Source organism: Drosophila ananassae, chromosome XR (assembly GCF_017639315.1).
Source record: "Drosophila ananassae strain 14024-0371.13 chromosome XR, ASM1763931v2, whole genome shotgun sequence".
NCBI lineage: Eukaryota > Metazoa > Arthropoda > Insecta > Diptera > Drosophilidae > Drosophila > Drosophila ananassae.
Genome location: NC_057932.1, coordinates 9,148,999 through 9,165,250, shown reverse-complemented (window position 1 = coordinate 9,165,250; position 16,252 = coordinate 9,148,999). Strand labels below are relative to the sequence as shown.

General features: G+C 33.9%; 1 protein-coding gene and 2 long non-coding RNA genes across 6 annotated transcripts in view; 1 reads left to right on the top strand and 2 right to left on the bottom strand.

Annotated features, from left to right (window-relative positions):
- Positions 1–3,149, bottom strand: part of LOC6502035 (furin-like protease 2) — a 28,328-nt gene extending 25,179 nt beyond the window's left edge. For 2 of the 4 annotated variants that reach the window (XM_032456011.2, XM_032456014.2), the window contains exon 1: positions 2,869–3,146. Coding sequence is in view for 1 of the 4 variants with exons in the window: in XM_032456015.2 (XP_032311906.1) it covers positions 2,869–3,051 (183 nt within the window). In the remaining 3 variants the exon portion in view is untranslated. Of the gene's footprint in view, positions 1–2,610; positions 2,813–2,868 lie in introns of all 4 variants that reach the window. The other 2 variants (XM_032456012.2, XM_032456015.2) reach the window with 2 other exon arrangements.
- On the top strand, positions 1,352–15,478 carry LOC116656430. The gene is made up of 2 exons (XR_004311391.1): positions 1,352–1,876; positions 15,185–15,478. It is a non-coding gene; the product is annotated as an uncharacterized LOC116656430 (long non-coding RNA).
- Positions 1,525–2,604, bottom strand: LOC123257581. Its single transcript, XR_006507715.1, has 2 exons — positions 2,239–2,604; positions 1,525–1,901 (listed from the first exon to the last, which is right to left on the bottom strand). It is a non-coding gene; the product is annotated as an uncharacterized LOC123257581 (long non-coding RNA).
- Positions 15,479–16,252: the final 774 nt, after the last annotated feature.

Sequence of the window (16,252 nt, the reverse complement as noted above, 5' to 3'; positions counted from 1 at the left end):
CCTAACTGCAAGGGTATATAAAGTTCGGCACCGCCCGAAGCTAGCTTTCTTTTCTTGTTTTCAAAATATAGTCGGTGGAACCTCGTTGGTTAGTGTCTATTTTTATATGAAATCTCAAGTCAATATCTTTAAAAACAAGAGATATGACCCGATTTTTTCTATGGCAACTCATGATATTTTTTCGATCTATGATTTAAATTTGTTTAGTGTATAATCTAAACGGGATCCGCCTGTAAGCAATTCTGTGCAAAATCTTCACTCCGTAGTTTTTGGAGTGTGGAAAACGTTTTCTCTATGCACTAAGCTCTATGCTTAGTGCGAATGGTTGCGTTCATCAAGTTTTGTTTGCACAATAACACAGGCCGACAATTTCCAACTTTTTTTTTCCTCCACGCATAATTTTACCTTTAGCCTAATACCTAATATTGTTTAGCCACCTATATTAAATTCAATAAAATTATTTCGAGTTTTTCCTTAAATCCAATTTCAATAAGAAAATAAAAATCTTCCATAGAAAAATGTTTGGGGAAAAATCATAAAACACCAAAAATTAATGTAGAAAATCGGAGATTTCAAGTTTGGATGAGTATTCCAAAGATATGGTAACTGCTAGATACTATTTTTTAATTTTAGTTGGTACACATACATTTCAAAAATCATATATACTAGAAACAATGATGGTCATCGCCATTAAATGGCCTACATAATTCATATATGGTAAAATTTGATCAATATCTTCTCTTAGGTATACCGCGGGATCTGTGGGTGATAGAACCTATGTTTGTTCTGGACTTTGGTTCAGGGGAGCTTAAAGGTTATGGAGCAGGTGAAATTATGTGTGGAGATTTTTTGTTGTTGGCCTGTGTAATTAATGTGCCAGGTAGAGAACTTACTATTAGAATGTATATTATAAGTAAAATTCAAGTAACCTGATAAACAAAAAAAACTGTTTTTTTTTTTTTTTGCAATTTTAAGCCCCGCTGATAAGGATAAATTTATATACTTTTATCTTAATGTTATAAAATAAAATAACAGATAGAAGCATTTATGCATAAAATTGTATAATTCTCTGAAACTCTCTTTTACAAAAGTGAGCGCCAAAAATCTTTCATTAAAAATGAGCCAAACGTTTTAATTCCAACAAAAATTTAAACGACAAAAGAATTTAGACAGGTATTTAAGCCAAGATAAAATTTTTGAACCGTTATATACTTGAGTAATTTTTAAATATATATAATAACCACCATATTTATTTCAATAATAAATAAAATATAATAATTAATATACATATAACAAACATGTTTTTTTTATGACCCAATACTGTTGGTTGTGGGTTTTTTTTAACAGCATTCATGTACACATGTATGTACATACGTACATACGACTAAAAAAAATTCACATCACATTCAAAAACACAAAAGCTGGAACAGAATTCGAAAACAGAAGTTAATTTTTTTTGCACTTAAAGCTTGGAATCATCTGTTGAAAGCCTGAAACACAAAATCAAAGTGGCAATTATACGAATACGTATGTACACTATTTATTTTGCGAAAAGTGATGATACACATATTGAAATACATATAAGACAATACACAATTGTACATTCATGTTCATAATTTACACATATGTATGTATATATATTTGTACATATATAGAAGTATGTAAATAAAACCAGGCTGTTATAAATCCAAAGTAGTGTGGAACGTGAATCCGTGGCGTAAGCTCTCGACCGCTATTGATATTTACTCATGTTTGAAAAAGAAGCGCGGTAGTGGTTTTCATATTCCTTGTTTGATGTGCACGTCCAAATGACGTTTTTAGAAATGCGTACATAATCACAGTAGTGTTTGTCGAAGAAATTTATCTATGTACTTATGTACGTGACTGATGCACATAACTGTCTTTTTTTATAGATAAAATATATACTATTTATATGTATGCATGCACATACATATACATATATACATACATATGTAAAATATTAGTTCGGGTTTCAGATGCGGGGCGTGTTATATGGTTGAAAGAAATCTGTCACTGTACAACTTTTATACAATATGCTCCATCAATTCTTTATGGAATAGTTGGGTTCATATGTACATATGTATGTACATAAATAATTATGAAACATTCGGGTAATTGAATATGCGCCTTTGACATTTCCGACAAGGGATTGAACTCATACGTTTAAATAGCGATAGCGTTATGTATGTATGTATGTATATGTACTAACATACGTACATATCTACAATATTAATTCCAGTTCTGGTATATTTTGAGACACTGCTTAACAATAGTTTTTTGTTTGTGTTTATGTATGCATAAACGTTTTTGTTTTTCAAAATTCGCACTTCGTCGCTCACAAATCTTGTTATCAGAAAAACATTGCACACATAACACTTCCAAGTTTCAAAAAAAACAAACAAAAAAAAAACACCAGCTCAAGAAACAATTGAGGCTCCGGCGAGTGTACATAAATATGTATGTATGTATGTATTTATGGGTTTCTGTAGGCCCGATAATGCAGATGCGTTGTATAGCTGGGTTGAACGTGTTAGACATATATATATGTAGACATGTATATATATATTTAAGTTGTTCGTTTATACATACATCCGCTGTGCATAAAATTTGGCATTTACAATGTATAGTAGTATTGAATTAAGTATGTACATTGTATTGTTTTACGCAAATGTATATGTGGGGGCGGGGTTGGAGATTTTCAGAAATCACAGTTTCAATAATTACGTAAAGCACAAAAGTTTTAACGCGGATGATTTCACTGTGGAAACAAGCGAAACGACTGAAACTGGGACTAAAACCGAGGTTAAAAGCGAAAAAAAATAAATAAAAAAGAGAACGCGTGCTTACCATGCGTACATAGGAACTGGCCGAGCGGACCCGACCGAACGAACAAGCGACGCAACGTTGACTGGGCCGTAAGCTTAAACTGAGCACTATTTTGAACTTAATACATACATACAAAGCTGACTTCGTTTGGCTGTTGTTTTCTCGTTGGTTTTGTGCTAACCGCATATACAAGCACCCACACATACTTCACACTAGAGACAGTATATACAAACACACATAACCACATAGCAGAGTGTATATGCATTGGCAACAAGCATTTTTACACTGGTTCAGCGCTTTATTTATGTACGTCTGCATTTGAAACTCGCGAAAGCACAGCTTTTGGAGCTTTCGAAACAAAACATAATGCAAATATAACTAGCAGCTGTGCTGTAATATTACTAATTAGTATTACGTATGAAGTTCATACTATGAACCTACACAATCGCAATATATTTCTTTTTACCTGTGTGTGACACATACACTTTTTCAAATTGTTTGCTCGGGAAACATTTAAGATGTTTTTTTTTTGCGCCTGTGCGGCTTTATATATGTATGCACTTATGTATTTGCATATATACAAATACAATTATATATATTTATAAAAATTTATGTGAATGCATGCATGAATGTATGTAGTACATACTATGTACATACATATGTATGTATGTTCGTTGAGTTGGCGTTTGCGGCGCTTTTTGTAATTTTCAGATTATTTTTGCATAGTTTATAATTAAGCCATTAAAATAAAGCATATGTGTCAATCTGGGCTCAATTAATCCTTGTACATGATCACATACATATGTGTATTTGTGTATACATACATACACATATTTACATATGAAAGGTGGAAAAAGTTGTGTTTTTATAGTTCGGACCCTCGTGAGCACTCATTTGCGGTTAGGACAGGTTATGGTTGTTTTTTATTGGGAATAATCATATGCATGTGTGCATACATATGTACATATGTATGTATGAAGGCTTCGTAAGCTTATAATGTGTACGTATGGATGTATGTACATATTTAAAGTAATTTTTAATTATAATGTCTAGAGCATACTGACATACTTTTTTTTATTTGTAAAGGACATATGTACATACATACATATGTAGTTATACATATGTAGTTATACATATGTAGTTATACATATGTAGTTATACATATGTAGATATACATATGTAGATATACATATGTATGAATTTTTGAGAGCTTAGCGAGCAAGGAATAGCTTAACTTAACATAGCCCCTATGCATACATTGTACATAACGGAAAGTTTCAACTCGATCGCTTTAAAACTGAGAGACTACATACATAGTTTGCGACGGACGGAACAGCCAGACGGACATGCTCATATCGACTCAGGAGGTTATCCTGATCAAGAATATATATACTTTATAGAGTCGGAGATGTCTCCTTCACTGCGTTGCATACTTTTGACCAAAATTATAATACCCTCTGCAAGGGTATAACAAGGGAATAACACCCAATATGGGTTTCTCAAAATAATAGGAGCGTTCGAACTCATGGAAAAATTATATAACGGTAAACAATGATCATATTTCATACGCCATAACGAAAAACACGCCTATTGCTTTTTTTTTTTTTTTTTTTTTTTTTTTTTTTTTTGTATACTTTTATCTTTTATTTGTTGGATCTTTTCTTATTAAGAGACTAACAACAATTTTAAAAATCAATCTAATACATAATTAGTTTATCTTTGTAAAAATCTTTGCATTATATTTGAACCACCACGTTTAATTGTTTCAATGCAGTATTTGGCATTAAATACCGTATAAGTTGGTCTCCTTACATATTGTCGAGATCGCTTTCCACCATAAAGGACTATTTATAGTTTATCCGAACAAGGTTGTTACGCCATTTTTCAGGTGTTAACTGACTCTACGAATTTGATTGTAAAGGATGTGGTTTTTCGTGTAAAACGGAATTTTTCTGTGACTTCCGTTCAATTTAAATCAATTTCTTATTTCTTTGCAACTTGCACAGGGATGCTCTCTAGAATACCCGGGGTCGGCCGTAGTTTTCGGGCTTGGGTGAAAAGTTTAGAACGTTTTTCCACTTGAAATGAAGTTTTTTATTAGAACGCGCCGCTCAGATGTACAATTTTTTAACGCGACCACGAACCGTTGCTTTCAATTTCCAATCTTAAACGGATAAAATTTTTATTGAATATTAAACTTTCTATAATGCGTTTTTTAGGGGAACAACTTTTTTTTAGCTCTTTTTTTGAATCATATAGTTTGGCCCAATTTTCACATATTGGCGATTTTTTTTTAAAACATAAACTTGTCTTCAACGACGTATTGTTTTAGAATTAGGTAACAATATTTTATTTTTAATTTAAAACATAACTCTACGAAGAAGTGTAAGTCTGCGTTTAAAAACGTTAAAGTACAGCTGATTAAACTTAACATTAAACTTAAAATTTACTTATTTTATCGGTCGGCTATATCCTATAGCTGTCTTATAATTGATTATCTCGTTTCTACGATTTTTATGAGTTATGAAGAAACTGTTCCGATTTTATAAATCCGATCTTATAAAACAAATTGCCACTTGACTGGAAGGGAATATTAAAATCGGCTCCGCCCGAGCTATCCTTTTTTGTTTAATCTAAGCTTTAATGTCTAACTTTTTTCAAAAATTCATGGGTATCTAAAACTGTTTTTGTGATAAACAAAATAAATCTCTTTGAACTTGACTTTGTTGATACCCTTGATTTCTATAAAAAATAAGATTAAAAACTCCCATTTAATCGACGAAAATATTGCTTACCTAACTAAAATAAATTTAAGAATTTCCTTAAATTCAAAATAAAATCATGCTCCACTGATTTCAATAAAACAAAAATAATCCATAGATTTCAAATTTGTTTATATTCTTATAAATGTATAAAAAAAAACCTATCTGCGAAAAGATGATAACAAATTCGATTACCAAGGATAAAAATGTAAACTTCAGAGTATATTTTAAATACAAATTGTATTTTATTCAAATTGTTGCAAATATGCAAATACGCCCTAATACAAATGCTGAGTGTTTTGAGATTCATACATATGTGATCACAAGGAAACGGGGCGCTCGAAATGTCATAAGAGTAATTTTTCAGGATTTTCTTTCTTGGAGAAATTGCGAGTATTAGTTTATAAGCGCGTTTGTTTACATTTTTTAACGTAGATTTCCATATACATGTATGTGTATATATGTGAGGGGCCAAGGCTCTAAGAACACATCTATTTCGATCATGATAGGTTTTTTCTTTTACAATGTTTAATCGGGGTACTGATGCTTTTTACGTTATTTATCGAATATTACTCATGTTACCTTTTTTTCTTGTTTTATTTTGAATTTAAGGAAATGCTTAAATTTATTTTAGAATTTGAGTCAATTGTCTGACATTAAAAATGCATTTTGACATGTATATTTACATTTGAAAAATTAGATAATGCTTTCAGAAGATTTTAACAAATCGATTGGGCAAGTGGAAGTTATAAAGTGAATTAAAATTTATAAAAAAAATAAAAAATTACCGTTATTAGAAAACATGATAGAGTATTTAACATTCAGACATTAGTTTCTTTACATCAATCAGTATATTTATACCCTTGCAGAGGGCATTATAATTTTGGTCAAAAGTGTGCAACGCAGTGAAGGAGACATCTCCGACCCTGTAAAATATATATATTCTTAATCAGGATCACCTCCTAAGTCGATATGAGCATGTCCGTCTGTCCGTCTATCTGTTTCTACGCAAATTAGTCTCTCAGTTTTAAAGCTATCGAGTTCAAACTTTGCACACATCCTTCTTTCCTTTGCAGGCAGTATATAAGTCGGAACGGCCGAGATCGGTCGACTATATCCTAAGGCTGCCATAAACCTGATTGATCGGAAGTGCTATAACTTTGGTGTTTTTTAAGTTAAAGGGTTGAGACTTTCCACACATGGTATATTTGGCCAACATCTAAAACTGTTTCTTTGTTCAAAACGTATCTATTGCAGGTTCAGCTTGTTTAGTACAGCTTTACAGAAGTTGTAGATAGCCACGACTTTTTGAAAATATGAGATTAAAAACTCCAATTTAATTGAAGAAAATATTGTTTAACCAAATATTATAAACCAACCAATTATAAACCAATTATTCAATAAAATTATTTCGAGTTTTTCCGTAAACCCAAAATTAAAACATGATATGATCTACTGATTTCAATAAGAAAATAAAAATTTTCCATAGGAAAATGATTGGAGAAAAATCATAGAAGACCAAAAATTAATGTAGAAAATCTGAGATTTCAACTTCGGATGAGTATTCCAAAGATATGGTAACTGCTAGATACCATTTTTTAATTTTAGTTGGTACACAGACATTTCAAAAATGATATATACTAGAAACAATGATGGATACATGTAGGCCCTTACACGGCCTACATAATTCAATATATGGTAAAATTTGATCGATTTCTTCTCTTAGGTGTACCGCGGAAACTGTGGGTGATAGAACCTATGTTTGTTCTGGACTTTGATTCTGGGGAGCTTAAAGGTTATGGAGCAGGTTTTAAAAATTATGCGTGGAGATTTTTTGCTGTTGGCCTGTGTTATTATTATTTTTTTTTTAAATTCCTTTTGTTTGTAAGTTACTAATTCTTAATTTGAAATTCTTTGCGATATTCAAGTTTTCAGCACAATTACTAAATAATTACAATAATACTCAATAGTCTGTTAATTATAAACTATTAGATGAGGTTTAATATCTTTGTTTTTTTAAGAAAGTTTAGGATATTGAGGATGTTGGTGTTTGTGGGATTTGAAAGGGAAGAGTGGAGATTACCATTAGGGAAGTGGATACCGGCTGGGTTAAAAACTATACATTCATTGAGTATGTGGTTTAACGTCATTGGAGCTTGGTTGCAAAACTGGCAGGTATTGCATGTTGAATGTAGCAAACCATCAGTATATGGTGAGTCTTGTGTGTCCTAGACGTAGTCTAATGAATTTCGTTTGATCTCGTCTTGAAAAGCTGGAGATTTCCTTGTTTTTAGAGTAATCGTAGATGTTAATTTTATTTGCGTTTAAAGATTGGTACCAGATTGACGTGTATTGAATTTGGTTTTGCGAGTTGTTGGATAGTTTATGTTTTATGTATCTGTCTATATCGGTCTGGTTGAGATTTTTTGTTGTGATTAGGGGTGCCATAGTTGCGTGTTTAGCGGCTTCGTCAGCAAATTCATTCCCTATGATTCCTACGTGGCATGGAGTCCATAGGATGTAAGTTTGTTATTAAACTTCTTATTAATGCCGGGTTATATGAGGCGTTGTCGATATTTTTTGTTGACTTTAAGGCAGAGAGTGAGTCGGAGTAAATGCAGATTTTTCCTTTCATTGTTCGACTTATTTCAATGGCTTCTAATATAGCAATTATCTCAGCTGTATAGAATGAGGAGTATGGCGGAAGTATGGCCGTTTTAAGGATACAGTTTTCTGTGGTATTAGCGTACGCAGGTATATTGTTGTACAGTGATCCGTCAGTATAAATAAATGTAAAGTTGTTAATTTTTTCAATAAATTTTGTAAAGTTGGTAACATTGGATTCAACATAGATGTTATAAGTAGGAGTTGAACAGAAGGCTCCTAACGCGGTTCGAGGTGCATTGTTCAGTGTAGTTTTGATGGGTTTCATTACTGATTTTGGTGGTAGCCCATACAGTGGCAGGCCAAAATCTATTTTTGATATTGATAAGCTTTTTACGATTTGGACTAGGGTTTTTGGCTGACAATTGTACGTATCATTTGCTAGGAGTTTTAATATATTAAAGGTATTTGTCACAGATTTTGTCAAATTCTTAATATGCGGTTTCCAGCTATACTTTGAGTCGAATGATAATCGTAGTATTTTTAATTCCGGCACTGAGTCAATGATGTGTGATTGTGTGGATACTCGGCAAGTGCAGAAAAGAGATAATGCTGCTCCTGATGTATCACAGCAGTTGTTAATGTCCTCAAAGAGGCGGTTTAAATTAATTTGCGGGTTCTTTCCTTTTTTCAGATCAACGATAATGTTGTAGTCGTCAGCAAATGCAATGAAGTTGAAATGTTTATGCATGCTAATGGTGTTAGATAAGCTATTGAATGCTATAAGGAACAAAATTACCGACAATAGGGAACCCTGGGGTATCCCGTTGTGGAGTGGGTGGATTATTGATTGCCTGTGATTTACTCGGACTCAGATTTTGCGGTTCGTCATAAATTTTTTTACGTATGTTGTTAATCTAGGTCCACATGTGAAGTCCTACTTTCTCGAATGCTTTTTCGAAGCCAAGGGATATGATTGATACATGCTTTTTTTTAAGAGGGACCTGCTGACGATTGCATCTACGTATAGTAGACAGTCTATCACAACCTTCCAAACTTCCCTCTTTTGAATCCTATTTGACGGCTGTTGAGAACCACCAAAACCACCAAAGTCGCTTGGAGATTATTTTATCAAGTGTTTTTGCTATGCATGGGTTTAGGGAGAATCATCGGTCTGTATGATTCTATTGTCCTTTTGTCTTTGCCTGGTTTATTAATTGGTACTGTACTAATTAATTAACTACTGTACTAATTTTAAAAGCTCAAGGAATGAAAGAATCTATTATTGAGTTGAAAAAATGTATCAATCTGATTTTTACTGGTATTGCAATGTGCTTTATCATTGAGTAGTTAATTTTGTCGTTACCTAGTGTTCCCCTTTAGATTGTTCCCCTTTAGAAGCAGCATTAAATTCTGTTTACGTAATGTCTTGTTCCATAAAGTCGGCTATGTTTTTGGGTAGATAGTTGGTGTCTGGTCTGTTTGTGTTGTTTTTGGCGTCTATAATTGCCTGTGAGAAGTTTTCGTCCTCTGATTTAGATGGAAAAGGCTCTGATGGTGTTTGGAAAAGGCTGTAGCTATGTCTTTTGCATTTGTGACCGTTGAGTTTTTATTGGTATCTTGAATGCAATGGATGTGTGTTGATTTGTGAATTCCGCAAAATTGTCTAATGTTATTTCAGATTAAATCCGCCTTGGATTGACTTGAAATTGGGGAGGTGAGTATGTGTAAGCTATCTTTCTTATTGAGGCGTATTTCTCTTCTGAACTGGGCGTTAGCTTTTTTATATTGTATTAATATAACCATCTTGACTCATTTTACTATTAAATAATCTCCATGCTCTGGTTTTTTTAAATTTCAGAATATTTTGTTTTTTTATTCCACCATGGAACATTGTATTGAGTTTTAGGAGGTTGGGATTGGGGAATACTATTGTGTGCTCTATTTAGTATTATTTTATTTATGTTACTGTGTTCTATGTTTGTGTTCGTTGAAACCAGGAAACAGTTTGTAAGACTTTCAAATTTTTCCCAATTGGTTTATGTTAGATATCTTTGTGGATCAGTGAGGCGACGCCACCTTTTGCTATATTTGATGTAGTATTGTACATTTTATAATTGACAGGGATGGGGAATTGTTGGGAGAGTTTTATATGGGTTTCCTGAAGGGAGATGGCTTTGGGTTTGTGTAATTTGATTAAGATTAGGAGTTTATTATAATTGTTTGTGTAGCCATTGATATTACGCCATATTTGGTAATACGAAAGGTTAGGTTTATTTACGTATAGTTTTAACTCTATTTTGTATTTAGAATTTAGTATTTAGTTAATTCTGAAATATTTTAAGGTTTCCTTTAGTCCTATTACTTATATTTCTAGGGAGTATATTTACTTGGCTGTTTGCCCTATCCTTACTGTTTTATTCAATACTGGAGTCGGTTAGCATAAATTCGTCTTCTTTGTCATCGTATCCTACGATGGGTCTGCCAGTGTCTTCTGATGCTGGTAGGTTGTTAGAGGTTGAAGCTATTCTCGAGGGGATAATCTGTGTCAATCTATGTGGTTGAGGTGCGTTGTGTTGCATTGAGCTGGCAACCGATGCGTATAGAGACCCATCATGGTGGTGTCTTTTCCTATAGATCGACCATTCCGTTCGGTTGTCTCCTTTTTGGAGGGTTTTTATTAGCTTATACTTATGGGAAATAAAGACTGAACAGTTTCTGTCTCTAGGGTGGTGCTTATTATCTGGCATATTTTTTTTCGGTGCAGTTGATGCAGCAGGTTCCACGCTCGCATTTTTCTCCTAATGCCATGTCAATATGGGCAGGTTGGCTGCACATAAAGCAGGTCTCTGTGTCCTTGCAAAATTTTTGGAGATGACCTAGTCGTAGGCAGTTGTTGCATCGGATTAGGGCTGGTATATAAGGGCGAACTTGGACCCTTTCATATCCTATATATACGTGGTCGGGGCGGCCCAGTTTTTCAAATGATAAGTCCAGTTTCTTTCGGCTCTCCTGTAAAGGTCTTCATAATTTTCCTTACGGCTGCCACTTTTTGGCTTTTTAGATTTTCAAGAATCTCTTCCTCATCAATTCCTCGCAGATTATTTGAGTATATTATACCCTTTGAATAGTTTAGAGTTCTGTGTTCTGAGACTGCTACGGGTATGTGCAATATGTTTGTAAGTTTTAGAAATTTTTCGGCTTGTCTAATGTCTTTCGTTTGTAGGAGTAGGTTTCCGTCGCGTAATTTCTTACAACTGACGACTTCACCTCCGCACGTTATATCAATAACTTTTTTTATGTTACATTACTCCTCACGTTATATCAATAACTTTTTTTATGTTAAATGGTGAGACTCCTTTAAAGGTTGAATCATCGGTTCGGGATATGATTAGGTATTTGCTGTTTGGAGAAGGTTTTTCCTTCCATATGTCTGGTGGATCGCGCATAGTTAGTTTTGAGCTTCTTGTGAAAGCTAGGGGATTGTCCCTGCAGGTGCACTTGCTGATAATCAATCTATTTTTAGAACTGGATGTGCGTTAGAATGTTTGTCCCTTAAGTTTGCCTTGCTAAGAAGTTTGATTTGGGAGAGACACACGACTGAAGGCATCGACTGCCAAACGTAAACTGGAATTGGCATATCTTTGGTGTCTTTTAAGCTAGAATAATGGAACTTTCTACAGATACATTTTGGGCAACCTTATTTGTTCTGCCAAATTTCATAAGGATCGGCCGATTCATAAGGATCGGTGATTTTTTATTAAAATGATTTAACCTTTTACACACCCGAAATACATTGAATAAATTACCGCGTTCATATAACATAATTCTAATCTGTTCTGCCAAATTTCATAAGGATCAGCCGACTATATCCTATTGCTGCCATATAACTGAACGATCGGAACTGGCACAGTAGTTGACAATGCATTCATTGCAGTGAAATAAACTAATAATCTGATAAGAAATTCACAGTCATTAGCAATCGCATCGTTTCTTTTACATTATTGTTGTATTCTTTGGTTATAAGCAGATATTACAAATAGTGAATCAATGCAATTTAACTCTCTTTACGAAAATTATTTAAAACAGGAAAGGAAAGCTAACTTCGGTCGGAGCCGAAGTTTATATACCCTTGCAGTTGAGTCGCAGTCCGCTAGGTGGCGACACGCATTTTCTATTATTAGATAAATAGCGGATCGTATATAGTCGGCCGATCCTTATGAAATTTGGCATATTGAATTATTTTGCCCAAAGAGGAATCCATTGAAACTCCCATCCTTCTAACTTGAAAAACAACGAAGTTATGGCATTTCTGATCAATCAGTTATATGACAGCTATAGGATATAGACGGCCGATCCTTATAAAATTTGGCAGATCATATAGGTTGGCCCAAATTAGAATGCACAGAAAGGAAGCTAAAGGATATACCATGCAAAGAAAAAAAAAATTACACACACGGCTCATACAAATTTATTGAACAGTGACGTTGCGTATACGCAACAGAGGAAGGAAATGGGTTACGCTATAAGGATCGATCCAACATTCCTATTCCTATTAGAAAATTGATTTGATGGTGAAATTCTCATAAGGATCGGCCAACTATATTCGATCTATTTATAATACTGTAAGCTTCTACCTAACTGCAAAGGTATATTAACTTCGGGTCCGCCCCGAATTTGGGGGATTAGAGTATAATTTACCTACAAATTTTGTCAGCTTTGTTGTCTGGTGCATTATGGGCCAATCAGAACAACTTTTTTTCTGGATAGCACGACCAACAAACGATGTTTAAAGTTTTACCTTCAGGTTCCTACAATCATTGCCACTATAACTTTACATAAGCAAGGACTCATAATTATATTTTGTGGACTGGACCTGAAAAAATGTATCAAGGCGAAGGAAGATAGGGGAAACTATATACGTTAACAAAAATTTTATTAAAAGAGGTACAACGATTTTTTAGGTTTTTTATTATATATTCTTGTATTATTATGGAGTCTGTGTTTTTTTGAAAAATATTTATATATAACAAATTTTGTTAAACAGCAAACTGGGGGGATTTCAGTGAACACCTTAGCCGCTGATTCCGTATGATGAATTGTAGTAATGTCATCTGAGGCACCGTTTATGGATTTATCTTCAATATCTTTGACCCCCTGTAAGCAAAAACTAAATTAGTCATAATTGTCGTTATTTTATAATAGGATGAAATGTTTTTCATTTCTATGTAAACTTCCAAACAAAGAAAAATTGACAAAAACGTATGGATCGCTAAAAACCAATATCTTCAGTAATTTAATGTAACAAACATCTATAGTGAACAGATGTGTTATTACACTAAGAAATAAGTTTACCTGATGTACATACTGAGCTTTACAGCCAATCAATTGGACTTCATTTGGAAAAAAGACACCATATTGTGATTTTGATAGGATATGTTTTGTAAAAGCTAAAGAGCTTTTCGGGAGGAATAGCAAATCTTAAACAAAACCCCAAATGTCCATATACAGAATATTATTCGGATCCAGAATTGCATTATTATTATGCATGAAATCTACATATGTACATATATGCATTTAATTCGTGTATATTTTCTTTTTTTTAACAAAGGGTCCATTTGTAATGTGCTTGAAGCATAATATTATGATTATTTAGCCAAATTCTTAAAAAAAAGTGCATAATAAAACATACCAAACCCACATATTTTGCCGATATTTTACAATAAAAAAAGAAAGGTAAGCTTACTTCGGACGGAGCCAAAGATTATATACCCTTGCAGTTAAGTAGCAACTTATAGTATTATATATATATCGGATCGTATATAGTTGGCCGATCCTTGTGAGAATTTCACCATCGAATCAATTTCCTAATAAAAATGTTGGAAACAGCCCCAAGCATCTTTAAAAATAGCAAGGTTGTGCCATTTCCATCTGTACCAAGTCCCACCTTTCTAACTTAAAAAAAACCAAAGTTATGACATTTCCGATCAATCAGTTATATGGCAGCTATAGTCAACTTATCCCGGCCGTTCCGTGAGAGGCTAGTTTGCGTAAGAACGGAAAGACGGACATGCTTATATCGACTCAGGTGGTCCTGAAGTCAAGAATATATATACTCTATAGGGTCGGAGATGTATCCTTGACTGCGTTGCACACTTCTGACCAAAATTAACATATAATACCCTCTGCAAGGGTATAAAAATCCCTCGGTTAATACCTTGTAAATGATATCTCGTTCGTGAGAAAAACATTGTTGTGTGAAAAACGAGTTAAAAGGTTTGCGCTCTTCCTATACCTGTCCTCGAGCGCGAAACCCATGTAACCCCTTAAGTAGCAGCTTATATTATTATATATATATATCTGTTGGTATATAGTTGGTCTATCCTAAACAGAATGTCACTCAAATCAATTTTCGAATAAAAATGTTGGAAACATCCCCAAAAGTCTTCAAAAAAAAAAAGGTCGTGTCATTTTTGATCGTTCAGTTATATGGCAGCTGTAGGACATAGTCGGATCCTAATGAAAATTGGCAGAACGGATTATTTTTCCCTATGGAATACGTAGAATGTCCCAGCCTACCTGCTTAAAAAACACCAAAGTTATGGCATACGGTCAATCAGTTTTATGGAAGCTATAAGATTTATGTAAGATATACTGATCACTGTGAATAGGAGAGAAGGATGTGTGCAATGTTTGATGTCGATAGCTTAAAAAAACTAGATTGCGTAAATACAGACAAACAGACAGAGGGACTGACGGAAGAATATACATATATACTTTATGAGGTCGGAGATGTCTCCTTCACTGCATTACAAACTTTTGACCAAAGTTATAATACCCTCTGCTAGTGTATAAAAAGGACTAATATGAAATGTTTAGAATATTACCTATTTCCTATTTACCTTCCTCGTGACAGCCGATTCACACAGTCGCCAATAAAACTAATATAAATTTTTGTATTTACCCAGCAGTACCAGTCACCCATGAATCACCCGTGCGTCCCCCTGATCACCCGTGAATCAGCCCTGAAATCTAGAACCAGCTGCCATGAATTATGTAATGAATAATTTGAAAATGTCCTCTCGGCCCCGGATTCGATTTTAGACATGAATCAGCCCTGATTCCGAATCTGGATTCAGGAGTGAAAATTGTTTCGAAATTAGCTCTGAGTCAGACCTGAATTTCAGAGCTGGATCAGCCCAAAAAAAAATCATGATTCCGCGCTGAAAATCGAGGCTAAATAGGACCGCATTCATGACCCAAAATCAAAGAATAATATTTCCCCTTATAATCTCCTAATTTGATTATAATTTTTTTTAATGTATTCCCTAACAACTTTTGTTAATTTATATTTTACCAAATGTAAACTAAATTAATATGTTAAGTAATATTACATTATTAATATTGCAAGCTATATTTAATAATTACTCACCCTCCACTGGGATTTGAACCTAAGTGCTTTCGTATTCTGGACGGACACGCAAGCCTTTAAGCTATCAAGGAATCGCGCGTAGTTTGTGATAGACCTCTACAAATTGGCATGCTTAAAACAATCTCAATTATTAAGTCCCATTAAAAAAAAATTAATATAACAGTTCATTTTCAGACTGCGATATTAAAAAAAAACAAGAAAGGAAAGCTAACTTCGGGCGGAGCCGAAGTTGATATACCCTTGCAGTTCAGCCGCAGTCCGCTAGGTGGCGCCACGCATCTTATATTATTAGATATATAGAAGATCGTATATAGTCGGCCGATCCTTATGAAATTTGGCAAATCAGATTATTTTGTCCAAAATAGAATCTGTACCAAGTCCCATCTTTCTAACTTAAAAAACACCAAAGTTATGCCAATTCCGATCGTTGTATGACAGCTATAGGATATAGTCGGTCGATCCTTATGAAATTTTGTACATAAGATATGTTGGTCAAATAAAGTGGAAAGTCCCAACCCTCTATCTTAAAAAACAACGAAGTTATGGCATTTCCGATCAATCAGTTATATGGCAGCTATAGGATATAGTCCCGGTCGATCCCGGCCGT